The sequence below is a fragment of the Crinia signifera genome, chromosome 6 (assembly GCF_055691185.1).
Source record: "Crinia signifera chromosome 6, ASM5569118v1, whole genome shotgun sequence".
Taxonomy (NCBI): Eukaryota; Metazoa; Chordata; class Amphibia; order Anura; family Myobatrachidae; genus Crinia; species Crinia signifera.
This window is the reverse complement of record NC_139222.1, coordinates 160,088,574-160,110,857: the sequence shown is the minus strand read 5'-3', so window position 1 is coordinate 160,110,857 and position 22,284 is coordinate 160,088,574. Positions and strand designations below refer to the sequence as shown.

At 42.5% G+C, this 22,284-nt stretch overlaps 1 protein-coding gene across 1 annotated transcript in view; it reads left to right on the top strand.

The window, feature by feature from the left end:
* The window catches only part of BPIFB4 (BPI fold containing family B member 4), a 76,336-nt gene extending 73,018 nt beyond the window's left edge, over window positions 1–3,318 (top strand). Inside the window, exons 15-17 of the mRNA XM_083147820.1 lie at window positions 617–680; window positions 1,910–1,986; window positions 3,287–3,318. Of these exons, the coding sequence (XP_083003946.1) occupies window positions 617–680; window positions 1,910–1,986; window positions 3,287–3,310 (165 nt within the window). The 3' untranslated portion in view covers window positions 3,311–3,318. The remainder of the gene's footprint in view (window positions 1–616; window positions 681–1,909; window positions 1,987–3,286) is intronic.
* The last annotated feature ends 18,966 nt before the right edge of the window (window positions 3,319–22,284 follow it).

The window sequence follows — 22,284 nt, the reverse complement described above, 5'->3', positions numbered from 1 at the left end:
TCAGAAAAACTTGGTCTGTTAAATCGTTGTGTCCTTAAAGAACATTTTTACTTGTAATAAGGAAACACTAGTTGCCATACAGGCTTAATGATAAAGTCTTTTTGTCATACCCCTGATGAAGTCGTTCTGACAAAACGCGTTGGGTTTCAATAAAAATAACTTTTTATCCTGAACGGCATTCACGTTTCTTTCTGGAAGACGACAAAGAAATGTAATTTACTGTATGATTGCTATAATGTTTAGTTATGGTGATAACTGTCTAAACAGACTAGGTGGTACGAAGTTTAGTGCTCCCCGATAACCCCACTTTGTGTGTATGTATATATATATATATATATATATATATATATATATATATATACAGGGCTATTTTTCAGCAGGCTCCAGCAGGAACTGAGGCCCTTATTCTAGTTCACTCTTTCTGACAAAATATTTCTTAGATGGACAAAACCATGTGCACTGCAGGTGTATTAGGTTCATAACGCAAATAAATGGAGCAAGTAAGGAAAAAATAGTTCCTAAATACAAAAACATTCAATGACATCATTATCATCAATTAAACATGTTAGTCAAATGAGACATGTGGCTGATGTACTCATCTATTTTTCCTTCACAGGTTTCTACATTAGACGGATTGATTGGCAATGTTCTCAGCCTTGCCTTTCTCCCTGCAATTAACAGTAAGCAATTATCCCATTCAAACATGGTTTATTAATACAATTGCAAGTTATATGATGATGACTGAATGGTAAATTCTGCCTAAATGTATGGTGCAGCTGCACTGTGAGATGGTATGCACAGCACAGAAGTATGGAGACTACTGCAAGCTGGACTCAGGAACATGAGTGGTAACCTAACAAATAAGCTGGAGTGTTAGGGTAGAGGCATGACAAACAGGAGTATTCTCTGGAAGGCCATCCCAAGTTCTGAAGAACCAGCAAGGAACCATCGGCACCTGTGGCTTAAAAACACGATGTTCTGGTTGCCAGGCAACAACCTGGACAAGTCACAGACAAGCCGCCTTGCTGCTCGTAACACTCTGGGGGCGAGATGTACTAAACTTCAAAAGTGATAAAATGGAGAGTGATAAACAGCCAGCCAATGAGCTCCTTCCTGTCATTATTCAAACACAGCCTGTGACATGTCAGGCAGGAGCTGATTGGCTGGCTGTTTATCACTCTCCATTTTATCACTTTTCAAGCTTAGTACATCTTGCCCTGGGCCAGATTCTCTAAGCTTCAAAAGTGATAAAATGGAGAGTGATAACCAGCCAGCCAATCAGCTCCTGCCTGACATTTTTCAAACACAGTCTGTGACATGGCAGGTAGGAGCTGAATGGCTGGCTGTTTATCACTCTCCATTTTATCACTTTTGTAGCTTAGAGAATCTGTCCCTCTATGAGGCAAGGCTGATATATCGGCCAATGTGTATGCACCTTATATCATAGAGTTATGGCCGATATATCGATGCACCATCGGTGAGTGTGTACGAACAATATATCTATGAATGGTTTCGTTCACAGATATATCACTTCGGTTCTGCAACACAGTCGATGCCTGATTATGTAATATATTGGAGCTTCTTGCTGTGTGTATTGGCGATCCACCAACCACCCATACAGCCACTCTGGAAACCAATGGTGATTGACAGCTCGCATTTGCATGAACCCACCCACTTGTGATGTCAATTCGGACGGATTGGGCAGTGCGAATGGAGAACATGCTGCCTGATCCATCTGTAGAGATATCTGCATATTAATTGATCTGCAGATATATCTGTTAGTGTGTACCCAGCTTTAGTGAATGAATGTTTGAAAGTGTACATAGTAATAAAGCAGTCAGCAATATACATTTTTTATACCAACTATTATAAACACTATTTAACCAACACATCTGATTTTTATGTACAGCTGTTGTAGGTAATGGAATACCTTTACCGAGGTTGATGAACATAGATTTTAGTAATGCAGACATTGACATTTTGGATGTAAGTATTCCAGTAAAATAGACATTTTTTTTGTATTGTTATGTTGCATTTGTGATTCTGTGATTGCCTTGATTACTTCTGAAACATAAAATAACTCAAACTGGACAACTCTACATGTTCCATGGCCCTTGTTAAGTGATAGATACTGAGGGTGAGATTTAATAGGATGAGAGATTCAGAAAGTGAGAGATTTGGTAAAAAATCTCCAGTTTTTTCAAAGCGGCAATCATTTACACTGCAAAACCAGTTTGATTTTGCAGTGTAAATGATTGCCGCTTTAAAAAACTGGAGATTTCTTACCAAATCTCTCAGTTTCTGAATCTCTCATCCTATTAAATCTCATTTCATTACAATTAGAAGACTATACTATACTATGATTATAATTACCCTGCTTTGCGTAGTAGTTTAAAAACCGACCTTACACCTAGAATAATTTACCATCTCTTGAATAAATAAAACTAATGTTCAAATTGTTTACAGACCAAGAGCATATAATTAATTAAATTCAACTCATGGAGCATTTTACAGCTTAAGAAACTCTTTCCATTAAGAAGGTGTTTTTCAGGGTCAAAATCCCGAATGGGTCAAAATACCGACAAGGACAAAATCCCGACATGGACAAAATCCCGACATTTAAAATCCCGACAGGGTCAAAATCCCGACATTTAAAATCCCAACAGAGTCAAAATCCCGACATATAGAATGTACAGGTGAAACAGTCAACATGACTTTCGGTCGACAGGTGCGAGGTCGACATGGGTTTTTTCACTGTTTTTTTACCCGAATGTCGACACAGTCGACGTGGACACAGTTGCAAGTGAACCGCAGCCCCTTGCATTGCTCGCTTCGCTCGCGATGCTTCGGGCATGGTGCCTCGCTGCGCTCGGCACACTATTTTATTCTCCCACCACGCCGTAGTGGATGGTAGGGCATGAAATACCGCCTGTCGGCACATGTCGGTTCAAAAAACAGTGAAAACACCCATGTCGACCTCGCACTTGTCGATCGAAAGTCATGTTGACTGTTTCACCTGTACATTCTATATGTCGGGATTTTGACCCTGTCGGGATTTTAAATGTTGGGATTTTGTCCATGTCGGGATTTTGTCCTTGGCGGTGTTTTGACCCATTCGGGATTTGGACCGTCGGGATTTTGACTGCATCCCCTTGTGCAGGCTTAAAATGCATTAGAATCATTGTACTATTATTTTTTAGCTTAGTCAGTTTTGTAAAAAAAAAATCTGTTTAAGGTGTTCAGTATTTAATGTTTTTCTTCTTTTTTCTTCTCATTTTCTTCTTAGAATCTTGTGGTACTAAACGCATAAACTGCTAGGTAAGAGTACATTCGCCGATGTTAATATTAATCAGAGACTTTAAAGGACATTTATAATCCAAAAAACAAAACAGACGTATTGCTCATGTATTTGGGCATACAGTAAAATTATTACTTAAGCTGCATTATGCAAGTCTTCGTGTCTACCTACAAACCTCTTTGGAGGCAGCTATTAGATGTGAATTCTGGTGCCATATTGGAGTGAACTACCAAACTTGTTTTCCAAGGCTGGCCATACAGTATGTGACATAGGCCCTGATTCTGGTTAGCTCGCAAAGCAGCAAGTAGTTCGCTGCTTTGCGAGCCATGTAACACAGCCTGTCACCAGTGCAAATGCCCGCCCCCGCTACATGGCGAATATCCCGGCAGCAATGCGAATGGATGTTTTGCATAAACATCCATTTACAGGCTTGCGTGGGGGCCTGAAATCATTCAATGGGCACATACCATCAAATGATTTCTGTAGCGCTTGATAATCTAAGACACTCTCTGGTGACTTAGCGGCTACCTGGTCCGAGAACAGGGCGGGCAGCTGACATCTGGTGATGTGCATCGCTTATGTGCATGCATAAAAGGGAGTTTATTAATTTAAACATTGACCCTATTTTTGAATAGTGACCCAATGAGGCCGCAGCATATTCATCAAGCTCTGAAAACTGAAATATCAATGTATATTCAATAATGCTTCATATAGTTTCCAAGTAGTACAGCACACTGTGTGCTTAACCCCTTACCGACGCAGCATGTTTTTGCCTTCCTGACAGAGGCCTTTTTTTCAAATCTGACAGGTATCACTTAAGTGGGGATAACTTTTTTTTGCTTTTACTTATCCCAGTGATTTTGAGATTGTTTTCCCGTGACACATTGTACTTTAAGTTAGTGATAAATTTTGGTCGATACAGTTTTTTTTTTTTTTGTGAAAAATACCAAAATGTCGTAAAAAAATTGAACATTTTGCAATTTGCAAAATGTTACATTTTCTGCTTGTGAGACAAATAATCATACCACTCAAAATAGTTAATAACTAACAAAGACCATATCTATACTTTATTATTACATCATTATTTCAACCTGCTTTTAATTTTTTTGGACACTAGGGGGCAGCAGAGTCAAAATTATGCACATCACACAGTAAACGCTGCTTTTGGCTGTTCACGTTTAAACAGCCAATCGCAGCGATCGCCCATGGTGGGGGGCATCGCTGCCCCCCCTGGGCAATGAGGGAAGATGTCTGCTGTCAGGGACAGCAGACATCGTCCCTCTGTCACCGCGTCTCTAGACACGGTGACACTTTGACACTTTGAAGTCATGACGTACATTTACGTCATGTGTCGGGAAGTACATCCCGACCATGACGTAAATGTACGTCAAATGTCGGGAAGGGGTTAATGTCTGATTCAGAGTTGAGTACAAGTCAGCTGCAGATGCAATGTTGCATGCTCAGAAATAAATGTGGTTCTTAGGGTTGGCTGCATATATATGAGCAATTGGCCCCCTTTCCAAAGTAGCCATCACCTGTAGTGTAGACCTGCACCTGTCTCAGTGCAAGAGATCCATCTGTAATCATATCTCTCTGCTGACACTCTCCTCTCAATAGACCACAATTCTACCTACATAAAGTCAACCAAAGATGTAGATGAATTTAATACTCAAGGCTCTGAGGGGTAGATGTATGAAGCAGTAATAATGGAGGAGAAGTGAGCCAGAGGAGAAGTGGCCCATGGCAACAAATCAGCACTGAAGTAGCATCCATAATTTGCAGAATATAAAATTACACAGAGCAGCTGATTGGTTGACATACTTCTCCTCTGGCTCAATTATCCTCCCTTATCACTGCTTCATACATCTACCCCAAGTCACTGCATACAGTAGCTGCCCAAAGATGCGTATGCTCAGCTATTGGGGAAATAAGAAAAATCCATCCATAAAATTTTGTGGAATTCTTAACCAGAGAACTACAGTATATTTCTCCAAGCAGCAATAGTTCTGGACACTCCAGAGAAGATTGAATATGGACAAAAGTGCATGCTTTTCTGTAATCAAATCCATTTGTTTGTACTGTTTATATTGGTTTTTGTGTTATCAACAACAAACACATTCAATTTGAGAACATACTTTCAACACTTGTGTTTGAGGTCTAGCAGCCCTATCTTTACATAGAAAAAATAGGTATGGTCAAATAATATCAGGGAGGGTAAAATTGGCATCCACTGTATACTAGAAAAAAAAACATCTGACAAATACAGGATAGAAACCATACGTGTCATGTTAAATATTCTACTCTCGAAGAGAAGCCCAGAGAGGAGATGCAGGTGGCCATTGCTGAGAGGGAGGGCTGCACTTTTCGCTTCATTAGGCCTCACACCCTGTTGGGGAGAAAATGTAAAAAATTCTCTAAGAAACATGATGGCCTCCCCAGCTCCTCAGACCATAAGTGCCAATTTATGTTTTTGATGGTGGGTGCTCAAGCCAAAAATATAGGGGAGTGGCTTCATATTACGCAGCACAGTTGTCTCCAATATTCAAATTACGGCAGCAGAGTCCCCCTTTTTACATATTACGGCCAAATACATAAATGCCTCCACAGTGTCAGGTACATAAATGATTATGCCCGCACAATGCCAAGTACATAAATGCCCCCCAGTACCTTTGCCGGTATCGGGGATGAGGGAGGGGGAGTGGGGTGGCACATGGGTGGGCCACTGCTGAGCTGCTCAGTCAGTGCGCGGCGTGATATGCGCGCCAACATCTGACATCAGACGCCGGCACTGCAGGGCGCTTCCCGCCGCTGTTGGCTAGCTCTCTCTGCTGGTGCTGGATCGAGCCTATGTTCTGGCTGGGGACTGGGGAGGCATCAAGCAGCTAACCCTGCCAGCAGCTGCTCCACCCGGCGTGGGCTCGGCATGCGGACACTTGAATACACTCTGTCCACTCCATGGGTGCTCAAGGGCTCCAGCACCCACAGAAATTGTTGAGCACAGAATTTGTGCCTATGCCTCAGACTGATAATCGCAACAGTATGCTTACACACTAGAAAGAGGGCAGGATGCTGGAGAACCAGCCACAGTGAAAACATGTGTTGTTATATATGTATTCTGGACAGCATTCATATGAATTAGTGACCAATACATTTACTTAGCAACAATTACCCTTATCTGTTTCTATTTTTGTTTAGAAATAAAGACAATTGCAATGTTGTAATAGGACGATGGACAAGCATCATCCAGGAGGAGCATGCCCCTGTGCACACTGTGAAAGATCAGTGACTATCTGAGAACTCCGCAATAAAGGGTTTTACAGAATTCAAGGTGTTTGTCTTGAGCTTTGTTATCCTAATAAACTGCAATAACTCACGCATGAGATGATATAAATGGCTACATGTGAATATCCCATGAATAGGGTTTATCTCTATCATTAACCCTTTGACTGAATTTGCCAAAATTGGTATAAAATTGGCAAGCAAACATTTTTATTTAGAATTTTTATTATTCATCATAATGACCTGTAATGTTCAACTTACAGTATACAGATGGAGCGCCCCTTGTTCAGGTAGAGGCTGGCAAAATTAGCGCCAGCTCCCGCCAGGGGACGCGCGGGCAGGAGACGCTCGTGCACCCCATGGTAACAGAGCTCCCCCTGGTCCCCGCCACCTCGCCGCCCCATGCCAAGGCTTCCCCCCACCTCCCTGCACCCCCCCCTAACCCTGCCCTGAAGCAGAGATGGGCAGGGTCCTGGTGCCCAGTCACTGAGAGACTGGGACGCGCGTGTGTGTAAGACGCACGCGCGTCCCAGTTTAATGGAGTCCATGTCTGCTAGCGCTCGCCAGAGGGGCGTTCTGGCGGGCACTGGGCAAGGACATGGGGTGCTCCATCTGTATATAAAATGCAATCTTTTTTTTTTTACACATTTTGTATTTGACTTTGTAGAACAAATGTGGGTGAACTGGCATATTTATCACAGAGATGTTGGCATTTTAAGCAGATATTTTGCTCATCTCTCAAAGTGTTACTGTATGTATGTGTATATATATATATATATATATATATACACACACACACACACACACACATATATACGATTCAAATGAGTAGAGTTTCTTGTAGAGAGAAAAGTACATAATTGTTAATGAGTGTATATACTAATTTAGGCATAGAAACCTGTTGCTCTCCAGCTGTTGTGAAACTACTAGCCTGAATACAGTATATCCTGCAACACATTGTTCTTATAGGTGATGCCAAAACTGTGGCAGGGAATGCTGGGATGTATAGTTTCACAACTTGAGTGTCAAAGATTGTCCAGGCCTGTACTTAAAGTAGGAGTACCTGTTGCATACCTCCCGACTGCCCCAATTACTGAGGGATAGCCCACTAAGTGGAGACTGTCCCACTGTCCCTCCCATGGGTCATAGTGTCCCATGGTGGGGGAAGTTGGGATAGCCAGAGAAATCCACAGCTTTGCTTTTGCAGGCCACGTCTGTGCTTATGGGGATTGAGGCAAACCTCCAGCAATTGCAATTTTCAAAGGTTTGTCCGACATTTTCAGGATAGTACTTCCTGCCCTCTGAGAGAATTGTTTTTTTGTTATACAGTAAGTACAAAGGTGGAAATTGCAGAAAAATACAAAACAGAAGAAAAGTATAGCACTGAGCAGCTTGTCCCTCCTGGAAAGGGTCATGTTGGGAGGTATGAAACTTTTATTAATCAGCAGTATGCAAATCATTGGGATTATTAGGAAAATTGATGTAATAATATAAATGAACAGAAGATGTCAGCACCACACTAAAATATTCAGGAGCTCATGTTTTTGATCAAATTAATAAATCTATACAGTGTATGCACGCAATAAATACATATACATTACTTTTGTATGCAAATTTGCCTGCATCCTGAACCTTACAATTTACATATATCTAGTGAGGTGGAATAAGGTGGAAAAAGCTATTTACCTACATACAGCACAGTAAGTTTCAGCAGATATATCTGTCAGATGCATGTCTCCTCTAGCTAGTTCTGTGTGACTCTTTGATAAAGCCCTGCATGTGGGCGAAACCAGTGAGATGTATATTGCTTTGGACCCTGTTACTGGACTTACCCTTTTGAAAACCTTTCAGAATCTTAAAAGCAAACCAGTATATGCTATCCATACTAGGGATGCTATTCCCGGGGCATTTTTTCAATCCTGGAATTTGGGATTGAAAAATGCCCAATCCCAGGATTCCCGGGATCCCAAAATTGGCTTCCCTAATTTAAAAAACCACCCCAGCCGCCCCGCATATTTACTTACCTGTGCAGTGTGGCAGGGAGCTGGGATGGTGGGCAGTAAAGCTGGGAGCTGGGTGGGCGATGCAGTCAGGGTGGGAGGGCAGCGTGCTCAGGACCAGGCTGGCTGTGTGGCCTGCACAGCATTTATACAAGGATATGGATAGCGCACTCTTAGTTGATGTGTCTGGTGAGAGGTATGGGGGGTGGAGGGTGGGGGTGGACTGGAGGGAGGAAAGTGGGGTAGACAAGGAGAGAAATGAGGTATGTGAAATAACAGTCTGAGAAGGGTATGTCTGTGAATTTAATCATTTTATTAATGGAAAACCGGTCAGCTACAGACGCACCAGCACGAAACCACCAACCCCTGTACAGGACAACAACAACTCTAGCTCCGACGGAGCACCCGGACGATGCCCCATCTCATCATAGGAACAGGGTAAGAAGCAAGGTGCGGGACGCCGCCACTTGCACTTCTTTCCCTCTCCCAGGACACCACCTGCACTTCGCATTACAAATGCGAGTGCAAGCATAGACAAACACCCAGCTGCACACCTCACTAGGAGACATAAGTCCATTACAGGACCTATGGTATAAAGGGGACCCGTTGGCACCCTAATTCCCGCAAGGGCTCCCTATAGGTACAGCTAGTGATTACCTGGAACAGACATCCAGGCATTAACCCTTGACTTTTTATATTGCTAATTTGGAACCCCCTTTCTCACAGAGTTCCCCCACGTGAAATGTGGACGGTCTCCTCATCAAAAAACTTGAACCACCCCCACCCCACCGCACCCAGGAATTGGGGCCTCACCCCAGAACATTCCCACCTACCCCCTTTCCCCAACCGATTTTCGATTAATAAAGTGATTAAATTCACAGACATACCCTTCTCAGACTGTTATTTCTTTATCACATACCTCATTTCACTCCTTGTCTACCCCACTTTCCTCCCTCCAGTCCACCCCACCCTCCACCCCCAATACCTCTCACCTGACACTATCAACTAAGAGTGCGCTACCCATATCCTTGTATAAATACTACCAAGGGGTCTCTTTTGGACATACCCCAGGATTAGCGGCACCACTTACATACACCAGGTAGAGCGCAATATACCCTGTATCTTGGGCCTGCACAGCATGACCTCTGACCTCATTGCGTTGCACAGATCCACACTGTCGGGGATGGGAAAAGCCGGGCAGCATCCGAGTATCCAATCAGACACTGCCCGGCATAAGACTGCGCATGCGCAGTCTAATCCTGGGATTAGAAACTCCAATCCCTTGATTGGAAGCCCGGTGTTTTAGGGGCCAAATCCCATTTTGCTGCCATTTCCTTATTGCTACCAGCTGATCTGCTGAAAATGTGCACAATGTCCATACCCTGAGACATACGGGTTGGGGGCATGGCCAGCAGCTCTCAGAGTGTGGCAGAACAGACCCCCATATTTCAGGCAGGAATCCCACTGGTATGTTATAAATGTTGGGAGGTATGAGCATCAACAGCCAAACAATTGAGGAGGTACATTCCGGGAGAAATAGTATGGGTTTTGGGGTATCCAGCAATATGCTGGTACACCTAGGTGGCGCTGCATAACCAAAAATAATGTTATACCCAGTCAAAATCTGGATTAATTAGTATACATTTATTAAAACATGATTACATCAATTAAAAAACATTTCATAGACAGACATAACATACAACATATAACATGTAATACACTATTATGTGCACAATTGGGTATGGCTTTTTGGAAAGTCTTGTATAGACAGAGGCTTATAATTGAGAAGTAAGTGCTCATATAACACATAGGCTTTTCATTATAGAGGCTTTTTATATTTACCAGTCCATACGGCCGTATGCTTTGGATGTAGATATTGTGCAGGGTTTAGATATGAGGTCACCACTGGACTTCCTCCCTTTATCTGAGCCGAGTTGAAAGATAATTTGTAATCCTTGTGGATGGTCTACCTCTTTGGAGGTGGACCGGCTCCAGGTGGTGTCCGTCCAGTATGTGAACCAGATTGAAAATATGGTATTTCCACTGCGGCAGCGGCACTGGGCGGTATTCCGGGTTTGACTCTTGGCTCCCAATACGCTTTTCTCCGCCTAGTGTTTTGTCAGCGGCTTCATCACCCAGCTGATGAAGCCGCTGACAAAACACTAGGCGGAGAAACGCGTATTGGGAGCCAAGCGTCAAACCCGGAATACAGCCCAGTGCCGCTGCCGCAGTGGAAATACCATATTTTCAATCTGGTTCACATACTGGACGGACACCACCTGGAGCCGGTCCCTCTCCAAAGAGGTAGACCATCCACAAGGATTACAAATTATCTTTCAACTCGGCTCAGATAAAGGGAGGAAGTCCAGTGGTGACCTCATATCTAAACCCTGCACAATATCTACATCCAAAGCATACGGCCGTATGGACTGGTAAATATAAAAAGCCTCTATAATGAAAAGCCTATGTGTTATATGAACACTTACTTCTCAATTATAAGCCTCTGTCTATACAAGACTTTCCAAAAAGCCATACCCAATTGTGCACATAATAGTGTATTACATGTTATATGTTGTATGTTATGTCTGTCTATGAAATGTTTTTTAATTGATGAAATCATGTTTTAATAAATGTATACTAATTAATCCAGATTTTGACTGGGTATAACATTATTTTTGGTTATGCAGCGCCACCTAGGTGTTCCAGCATATTGCTGGATACCCCAAAACCCATACTATTTTTTTTCAGAAGAGGTACACAATTCCTCTGATCAGGAGGCTGCAGCTTAGCTAAAAAGAGTCAGCACCCTCATATACCTGTAAGAAAACCAGCACTCTTGCAGTGACCCTAGTGGCCACAAAAATACATCCCGGGAGAGGTATCAGCCCCAGCCAGCCCGAACACTCCAAATTCATACTGCATTGGAGTGCCAGTTTCTATTTTACAGTACTGTTCTGGACAGATTTGCTTATATGGTCTTAGTAACTGGAGAATACAGTCTGAAATGGGAAATGTTCATGTACAGACTTGGTGAATATACGATGCATCAATGCTAATTCATTTTTGAATATTCTTTTTAAATCCACCTTTTGTTGTTTTTTATGTATTTTGAGATTTTTATGTGTGTGCACAATGATACTTATCAATTTTATGATTATGTGTAGGTAATACAGTATTATAATTATCTGAGTTTGATTCAGCTTTACTCTAGAATATATATTAGTACAGATATTTTATTGTATATTTGGAGGTGTTTTTGGTTTCAATCTGCGTTGATTATAGCCAACAGCACAAACATTAATAGCGTAAAAATAAAAACTAAATATATACGGTCCCATTTATTTACAACAAAAAACACCAGCGGCCATGGGCATAACTATAGTGGGTTCAAGGGAACAACTGATTGCCATTGCTATGAGACCCAGTCGCTCAGGGGGGCTTTACACAGGTAATAAAGTTGCATACAGGATACATTTGGACACAAACAAGTAAGAAAAAAGACTTGGTGGGGGGCACTCTATTCGACAGAGACATAAGTGCTTAACTAGCAATCTCATAAAACATAAATGTATATATTTTATATATATCCTACAGCACGTATATCCTATAACATGTAGTTTACCTTAAAATATACCAAATTCACTTGAAAATATTGACGTACGTTTCGGGTTGCTTGTTCACAGCTATCAGGTATGTTACTATTGAGGTCTTCTGACCAATCATTGAGATGAATGATTGATCGGGCAAAGGAAATATGTCAATCAACAGACTATGGTTTAATAAGGTTCTGGTATTTTCAAATTGAAGATTATTTTTCACTGTATTTTTCAGCACCAACTCAAAGTCCCCAGGCTGGTTATGCTTAGGAAGGGGACCCCACTTATTTTACACATAGAAGCATCTGACTGATCTGTGCATGCCTCTGCAAACTCGGCTGCCAAAAGATGGTCTATTTGAAAATCATATTTTAAGGCTAATTCTAGGCTAGATCTGATTGCATGGCTGCAAATTCCTATTTTCAGCTGATTATCGAAAGACTTTACATGTGTATTGGCCACAATGCATGTGTGATCAACTCATACTTTTTTGATTGATAGCCATTCGCAAGGTGAATGACAGGAAGAAGGTGTCTGAAGGGTTTGTTAACCGGCCGTTTAGTGGAAGTGCTCATAAAAATACAGGCATGCTAAAAAAAAAAAACAGTAAGTGTGCCTAAGAAAACAGAAAGTGTACTATCACACGAGGACTAATAATTCTCATATATTTTAGGAAGAAAGCCCCCTCTTAATAGTGAATTCGGAGAAAATTGGTGCTCCATTGGAGGGGGTGCAGCCTCATACTAGGATTATTAGTATACACGAAAAAGAAGAATGTCTATTTTGGACGCACTATATGAGATATATAATAAAAATTAATTTTAATGAATTTCAATAAAAGGTATAGTGGACTTCAGCGAAATATAAAAAAGAGAGAAATATACTGTGTGTGTGTATATATATATATATATATATATATATATATATATATATATATATATATATATATATATATATATATACACACACACACACACACACACACACACACAACTCCAAATCAGCTGGCACTCTGCACAGAGTGTACAACAGGCTCCGGTGCCCAAGGCATAACCATACACACTCCAATAAATGGCACTCGGGAAGCAAAAACAGTGAAAAACACGATGGATTCTATTCACATAGGTCAAGCTTTCGGGGTGTTACCCCCTTCGTCAGGACACGCTGCAGGACACACTGTAGGAATTGTGTCCTGACGAAGGGGATCCTGACGAAGGGGGTAACACCCCGAAAGCTTGACCTATGTGAATACAATCCAGCGTGTTTTTCACTATTTTTGCTTCCCGAGTGCCATTTATTGGAGTGTGTATATATATATATATATATATATATATATATATACGCTGGTGTGGCTCCGGCACTCCTGGGACCCCCGAGGGGTTACTGCGCTCCGGTGCCTTCCATAAGGCTGGCGGCCATAGACAGACTTTGCAACAAGACTTCGAGTGCCGCCTCTTCTTTCCGTTATTTATATATATATATATATATATATATATATATACATACATATATATATACTGTATATATATATATATATATGAAATATATATATAAGAAAAATAAAGTGTGATTCAGATTAAAATTGGGCTGCGTGTAGTTGCTCTGGTGAGTTATTACTCTAATACGTTTAGTTTGTTAAATAATGGTTAGGTTCCCTTTGATTTGGCCTGAGTGATTGTTACCAGTACATCGGGACCGATGTTATCTGTGGAACCACAATCGGTCACTGGGGCAACCTATCCAGTGTACATTAATTATTATTCCTTTGAATCATGAGCTTTGGGGAGAAGGCCCAGCACTCAATTAGACCTATATTGGTCACCTTCATGAAGAGGGATACATCACAGAGTGCAGGTTTCATTGTACCTCTTTAATTGAAGAGAATTATACAATGTTATTGTTTTTAGAGTCTTATGAGTCTTATGTGAATTGTTGGCTCTGTGCCCTGAGTCAATCTCAATCACTGAATATTCCAGCACATATGGCAGTGTGTTAATATATTGAAGATGTGGTGTATTAAGCAGATCTCATTGATCTCCAATTATAGTAAGCAGGCAGGTAAAAAAAAAATTGTTTTTGTTAACAGTTGCACTTTATTGTTAGTGGTGTGTTCAACCAGGGTCATTCACAATATCCTATTCCCTATACAGGGTTAATTGTTCTTAAGAAGTGAGCGAGTTTGCAAACATTAAACACCTATTCACACCCTCTAATGACACACTGTACGTTTCTAGGGGTTGGCTGAATCCCCCAATCCAGTTATATTTTGTTTGCTAATCCACACTTTTAGTATATGTGTGTTTTACTGTATATATGAGAGACACAGATCGTCCCACATATTTACTAGTGCTATTTTGCACATGGGAGGCTAGTACCATCCCATCTGTATTTAGATATTATTTAATATGGTATTTAGTATACCTTGTAGCCAGATTCCCTATATATGTATGTATGTATGTCTATTACAGGTATGGAGAAAATCAACACTGCTGTCCTGTAAAGTGATTGGAATAGGATATACTGCCTGCTTGATATATTAATCCAGTGCAGTTTGTGATTATCTAGACCGGCACTGGATTACTATATCAAGCAGGCAGTATATCCTATTCCAATCACCTTACAGAACAGCAGTGGTGATTCTCTCCATACCTGTAATAGACATACATATATAGTGAATCTGGCTACAATATATACTAAATACAACCCAAACTTTAAATAATATCTAAATACAGATGGGATGGTACTAGCACTAATAAATATGTGGGACGATCCCTATCTCTCATATATACAGTAAAACACACATATACTAAAAGTGTGAATTAACAAAATATAACTGTATTGGGGGGATTCAGCCAACCCCTAGAAATGTACAGTGTGTCATTAGAGGGTGTGAATAGGTGTTTATTGGGTACTTGTTTCCTAGCACGGCGCCCATCGCATCACAGACCATAAGGCATACAATTGTATGCGATGCGATGTGATGTTACGCAATGTCAGCCGATGTTATACAATTTTAAATTGTATGCCATTGTATGCCATATACAATGGTATACGATTTTAAATTGTATAAGCACCCTAATGGGTGTTTTCAATGTTAAATGTGCCCCCTATAAGATAATTAATTGTATAAGCACCGTAATGGGTGCTTACTAAGTTAAAAGCACCCCCAACGCCACCCCCACTATCAACGCCAACCCAAAGCGTGGCGAGCGGCGGCGGTACGCTTCGGGATCGGTGGCTCGCTGCGCTCGCCACACTATATAAGATCAACTCCACGCCGACGTGGATAATGGGGGTATGAAAAGGTCGGAGGACGCGTACCGCCATCTCTCGCGGGCTCACTGCGCTCACCACGCTTCGGGTTGGCATTGATAGTGGGGGTGGCGTGGGGGTGCATTTAACATTTTAAGCACCCATTAGGGTGCTTATACAATTAAAAATCGTATAGGGGCTTATACAATTTAAAATCGCATCGAATGCCATATGCCCACATGCAATTCGATGAGATGTCATACAACTTAATATCGTGGGCGCCGTGCTAGGAAACAAGTACCGTTTATTGTTTGCAACCTCGCTCACTTCTTAAGAACAATTAACCCTGTATAGGGAATATGATATTGTGAATGACCCTGGTTCAACAATACACCACTAACAATAAAGTTCAATGTTAATAAAAAAAAAAAAAATGACCTGCCTGCTTACTATAATTGGAGATCAATGAGACCTGCTTAAAACACCAAATCTCGAATATATTAACACACTGCCCTACGTTCTGGAATATTCAGGGATTGAGACTGACTCTGGGCACAGAGCCAGCAATTCACATAAGGCTCTAAAAAAATAGCATTGTATAATTCTCCTCAAACCTGTACTCTGTGGGGTTCTCAAACTATTTTGCTCTGGGAGCCCATCAGACAATAAAAATAAATAAAGGACCCTAGCAAGTTACTGCAGAAGATCATCATATCACATGTGTAGACAGCAAACAGCACATGCATGACAGCATTGTGGAGGCACAAACAGGGCCGCCAAGAGAAATTTTGTGCCCCGATACAACAACTTCCTGCGTCCCCCCGTCCCCCTCGGACGGAGCTCCCCACACATTCTGTTGACCCTTGTTACGCCACTGCTTCCAAGGTGGATACAGGGACAAACATGTACACCTTAATGCTTATTACACATGTCACACACCCATTACATGTTAAACCACATGCCATAATGCTCATTACACATTATACCACACCGTAGTGGCCAGTACACATTATACCATACACAGTAATACCTATTACATACTTTACCACATGCCATAATGCCCATTAAACATTATTCCACACACCATAATGCTCATTGCATATTATGCCACAAACTAATGTCTATTACATATAATACCACACATATTTTGCCACATACTGTAAATTCCACTTACCTAAATGCTCATTGCTATGGGCTTCATGCTTGATGCCAGGGGTTAACGTGCTCTACCAAGGGTTAACATGCTCGTTGCCATGGGTTTACATGCTCTGCCTGGAGTTACATGCTCTGCCAGGGGTTAACATTCTCTATCAGGGGTTAACATGCTCTTTGCCATGGGATTAACCTGCTCTGCCAGGGGTTACATGCTCTGCCATGGGTTAACATGCTCTGCCAGGGGTTAACATTCTCTGCCAGGGGTTAACCTGCTCTGCCAGGGGTTACACGCTCTGCTATGGGTTACATGCTCTGACATGGGTTACATGCTCTGCCTGGAGTTACATGCTCTGCCCGGAGTTACCATGCTCTGCCAGGGGTTAACATGCTCTTTGCCATGGGATTAACATGCTCTTTGCCATGGGATTAACCTGCTCTGCCAGGGGTTACATGCTCTACCAGGGGTTACATGATCTGCACGGGGTTACATGCTCTGCCCAGAGTTACATGCTCTGCCAGGGGTTAACATGCTCTGCCAGGAGTAAACTCCCAAATCACGTGGCGGGCTCTCAGCAGGCCCTGGAGTCGGAGAACAGAAGGAACTCTGTGATGCTGCTGCCCCCATGCCGGCCACGTCCGCCCACATCCACACACCCAATGCCGCCGCTGAAAAGTTGACTACGGCACACTCAGACCCAGTGCACTTGCCACCAAATAAAAAAATCCTGTGTGTCCAGACCCGGGCCCCCCTGACAGGCCTGGGCCCGGGTAAACTGTACCCCCCCCCTTCTCGGCACCCTTGGGCACAAAATTATGTTTGAATTATTTTTCAGACTCCTTGAATCACTGACTGAGATTAGAAAAGTCATCAGCCTGATGGACAGTAACATGGAGTCGCAACCCCATGCTGAGAAGGTCGGGACCCACTTTGGGGTCAGGCACCAGTTTGAGAACCGCTGCTCTACATGAAGATGACCAATATAGGTCTAATTGAGTGCTGGGCCTTCTCGCCAAAGCCCAAGATTCAAAGGAATAATAATTAATGCACACTGGATAAGTTCCCCTATCGACCGATTGTGGTTACACAAATACATACTGGTAACAATTACTCAGGCCAAATCAAAGGGAGAAAAGGTCTCGCAGAGAAATATGTTGAGCGCTAGGGGTATATAACCAGTTTCAGCTGCTGACTATAGGGATATACTCAATCCCCAATCGTACAGAGAATGGAAAACAAGGGGTTTAGACAGCGCTTGAAACTGGGTGTTCTATTTAACACTCAAAATCTACAAAAGCGACAAAATACAGACATCATTATGAAAAAAATATATATACGTTTTAATTAAATAAAAAACAGTAAAAATAAAATACACCGGCCGGTGGTTAGTAAAAAAAGAAGAAAGAGTCCGGTAATCACAAGATCTAATATTGTGCTTTAAAATAGCCAGTCCTTTGCCTCCATTTAGTTAGTAGGGTTAATGGTTAGTTTGTCAGGGGTTAATAATTCCTTTGTCCCCAATACTATATGTCTTTCTAACGGCAAGAGATGTACAGTATATGAAATGCTGATAATTTTCGTTAAAAACCAAGGGTAAACAGCCCTCCAGAAATTAAGACGGATTCGGTATGAAACCCCGACGGTCAAAATCCCAACAGGGTCAAAATCCCGAATGGGTCATTATACCAACAAGGACAAAATCCCGACAAGGTCAAAATCCCCACATTTAAAATCCCGACAAGGACAAAATCCTGACATTTAAAAACCCAACATGGTCAAAATACCGACATATAGAATGTACAGGTGAAACAGTCAACATGACTTTCTGTCGACAGGTCGCGAGGTCGACATGGTTTTTTTCACAGTTTTTTTACACAGTCGACATGGACACAGTTGAAGTGAACCGCAGCCCCTCGCATCGCACGCTTCGCACGCGATGCTTTGGGCACGGTGCCTCGCTGCACTCGTCACACTATTTTACTCTCCCACCACGCCCTAGTGGATGGTAGGGCATGAAATACCACCTGTCGGCATATGTCGGGTCAAAAAACAGTGAAAAAACCCATGTCGACCTCATGACCTGTCGACGGAAAGTCATGTTGACTGTTTCACCTGTATATTCGGGATTTTGACCGTCGGGATTTTGACTGCATCCCATTAAGACGGCGTCAGTCTCTGCTCCACCAGAATTCCTGACAACAGGTCATTTATACTTGTAGTCTCTGCCCGTCGTTAAAAGTATGTCAGTCAAGGTGCCGGCCGGCAGTAATTCTGTGACCGCAGTTAATCCGATCATTTAATTAAAACCCTTCACCCTAGTCCTAATAATAAGTCGCTTACTGTCTCTGGGATGCTTATAGGCCATTGAACTGTCATTCTGAACTTGAAAAAAAATTAGTAGCACAGAAAAAAATAGCATTTTTAAGCGCATATGCTGAGGCCTAAGTTTTGCAAGATGTGTGCAGTTTTGCCAGCGACCAACTTCATCTTCAGCACCAGCAGGGTTTATTTGCACCCACAATTGACATGATGCAAGTATCATAAACTGGGTCTACATGATAGAGCCAAACGTTTAGACAAGTTATTCTCTACTTTAAACCATATAAAATAAACCATAGAAATTGTCCTAGATTGTTTATCTAATCCATATATTGCATACATTTAGGGCATTATTCTGGTCGGAGCGGCCAAACGTGCGTACGTTCGCCATTACCGCACGCTAGCCGTACGCGGCCGTTAGGGTTAAGTCCACCCACAAATCAGCCGCTTACGTACGGCCAGAAATACCATAGAAGGGGAGTGGCGTACAAATGAGCGTACGGCAACGTACGCGGACGGCTCAGCCCTTGCACTCCGACAACAGGCGTACAACTGAGCGTACGGCGCCGTTTACGGCCGTCTTTCCTCCGTCTCCCCACCGACTTCTTGCGGAGATCTGAGCGTACGCCAGTTTGCACGGACGGGTCCCTATTGTTTTCAATGGAAAACTCAGCTTATGTCACCGCTCGTGAGAGTGAGCGTACGTCCGTGTACGCTGGCATACCCTTCACATATATGGACCTGCAAATCTTGCCTCTCAACTACTAATCTGACAATTGATTAATTAATCTATTTGTTATTCAATTATTGTTTTCTATTAACTCAATTGTCTACCTTAATAAAGACCTAATAAATCTACATTTGAACCCACATTACATGTATATTTGTTATGTTCTAATGTGGCATTTTAATCACTATCTATGTGTCCCCATATTGCTGTTACTTTTACATCAAGTTATGTTGGTGTTTCTGTATATGTACTGTACTAAATTATGTCCATAATTACTTTCTCCACAATGTGTAACATGTATACCTACCCTGATGTTATGTGTGATGTTTTAATCTAACAACATTAAACATTCATGCATTTTCACTATGTGTTATTTTACTCAAAAACACACACATTCACACATCAATCATTACCCCTCACCTCAAATTACAAGTATAACTTACAGTACACATCTGTATGTACCTACCCTTACAAGCCCTCTAACATATTTATTAGTAAAAACACAGGCAATTTCGAACTGTACATAAACTTTTATTTATAACACAAATAATAAGGGGGGGGGATAAAAAAAAATTAAATGCGGGCCTCCAGAAGGCCAAACAGGATCTGGAGGTACAGGAGGGTGAGAACAATCTCCCGCATTAGGGCTGCCACCTCCTCCTGCTGCTGTTCAGTGTCTGTAATGAAGGGATAAAACAAAAAATTAATATATAACATACACAAATGTTTGTTGTATTTGTACATAATAAAAAGTTCAGAGTTATGTGTGAAGGCCACATACATTTAGAAACTACATTGAAGATGGGTCTGCTGTAAACACAGTACTAAAAAAAAATATGTTAACACACACATACTGTACATAGTAAATAACATTAATTCAATTACTCCTTCATCGATGAATGTATGCTGTATCCCAATTGGTACTTTGGTTTTGGGGGACTGTCCTCTAACCTCACAATTAGCCTGTGCTATTTAAGGGTTATGACATTGTTGTGGCTTAAGCACTCCTTAGTATTTTAAATTTAGGACATTGCTGTACAAATTATAGGCCTACAGCTATGTTTGTAAAGCATGCATCCGCATGGCCTCACACACTATTACCAAAACAATCTCTACATTTAAGTTGCACCAGTGGCAGATTAAGCCTTTGGGGGGCCCGGGGTACTTTAGAGCGGGGGGCCCCCTTGCACTTGTCATTACTGGCCGCACACTGCATGGGCGAATATTATACTGTCCAAACATAGAGTAAAGGCAGAATAAACTTGGTCAATGGTTACCTGCAGGGGATAGATATATATATATATATATATATATATATATATATATATATATATATATATATATATAGACAGGGGGTTGGCGGCACTCGGAATAATAATAGACACCATATATATATATATATATATATATATATATATACACACACACCACATGAAAAGCCTGTGTTTGTCCCTCTGCCCCTTACTCTGGAGGAGACCTCACAGTCCTAGTGCTGCCTCTGATTAAAAACCCTCCTATGACTAAGCTGCTGCTGCTGTTCTCCATGGACCTGAGAAGCATGTAATGAGCTCCACCAATCAGAGCTCAGCACAAACTTCTCAGCCTCTGTCCTCTGGTGCAAAGTGTCATGGGACTTAGTCAACTCCCAGAAATGCACTGCACACTTGTGCAATCAGTGTGCCTTGGCTCCCGATGCTCAGCACCATAAATCATTGTCACATTGGCAGATAGGTGAAGCTGCAGCACTACCCCACCCATGCACAAAACATTTAGCTAAAAAAAAAAAAACATAACTTAAACATTTTATTTTTAAAAAATACATGACAACCACAGGGGGCCCCTAGCTAGAGGGGGGCCCAGGGGCACTGACCCCTTGCGCCTCCATTATAATCCGGCCCTGTGTTGCACATCATGCTGGGAACTGGAGTTACCCAACAACTGGAGCCACATAACTACCACACCACTAATGTCGGATATCTCATTGGATGTACTGTTATGTCAATTATTCAAGGGGTGAGGCATGGCCACACTCCAAAAAACCACCAAGGGGAGCCTTGTTCCTGGAGAAGGACAGGACACACCTCATGGTCGGCCTGCAGTGATATGTTGCAACTAATGTTGATGTTGGATACACATATGTGGTTGTTGTGATTGTTTATGTGTAGAAATGTGTAGGTCAACATTAGACACATTATTTACTTACGGCTACTTGAGCCATCCTGGTCGCCGCTGGTTGGCTGTGCAGTGGTTGGGGGGGGGCAGGAGCAAGGGGGATGGTCCTGGAGTTTGGACCGAGGTAGTGGGTGTGACTGGGGAGTGGAGAGGTTTGGGGGTGGGTGGTGGAGAGGTGTAGGGGGGTAGGAAATGGCGTGGGGAGGGGGGGGGGGTGGGGGTTGTGGAGGGGGTGGGGGTTGTGGAGGGGGTGGGGGTTGCGGAGGGGGGGGGGGTTGTGGAGGGGGGGGGGTTGCGGAGGGGGGGGGGGGGTTGCGGAGGGGGGGGGTTGCGGAGGGGGTGGGGGTTGCGGAGGGGGGGGGGGTTGCGGAGGGGGGGGGGTTGTGGAGGGGGTGGGGGTTGTGGAGGGGGTGGGGGTTGTGGAGGGGGAAGGGGATGGGGAAATTGTGTGGGTCCAAACTGCACCCAGTGTCTCCTCTTCTTCC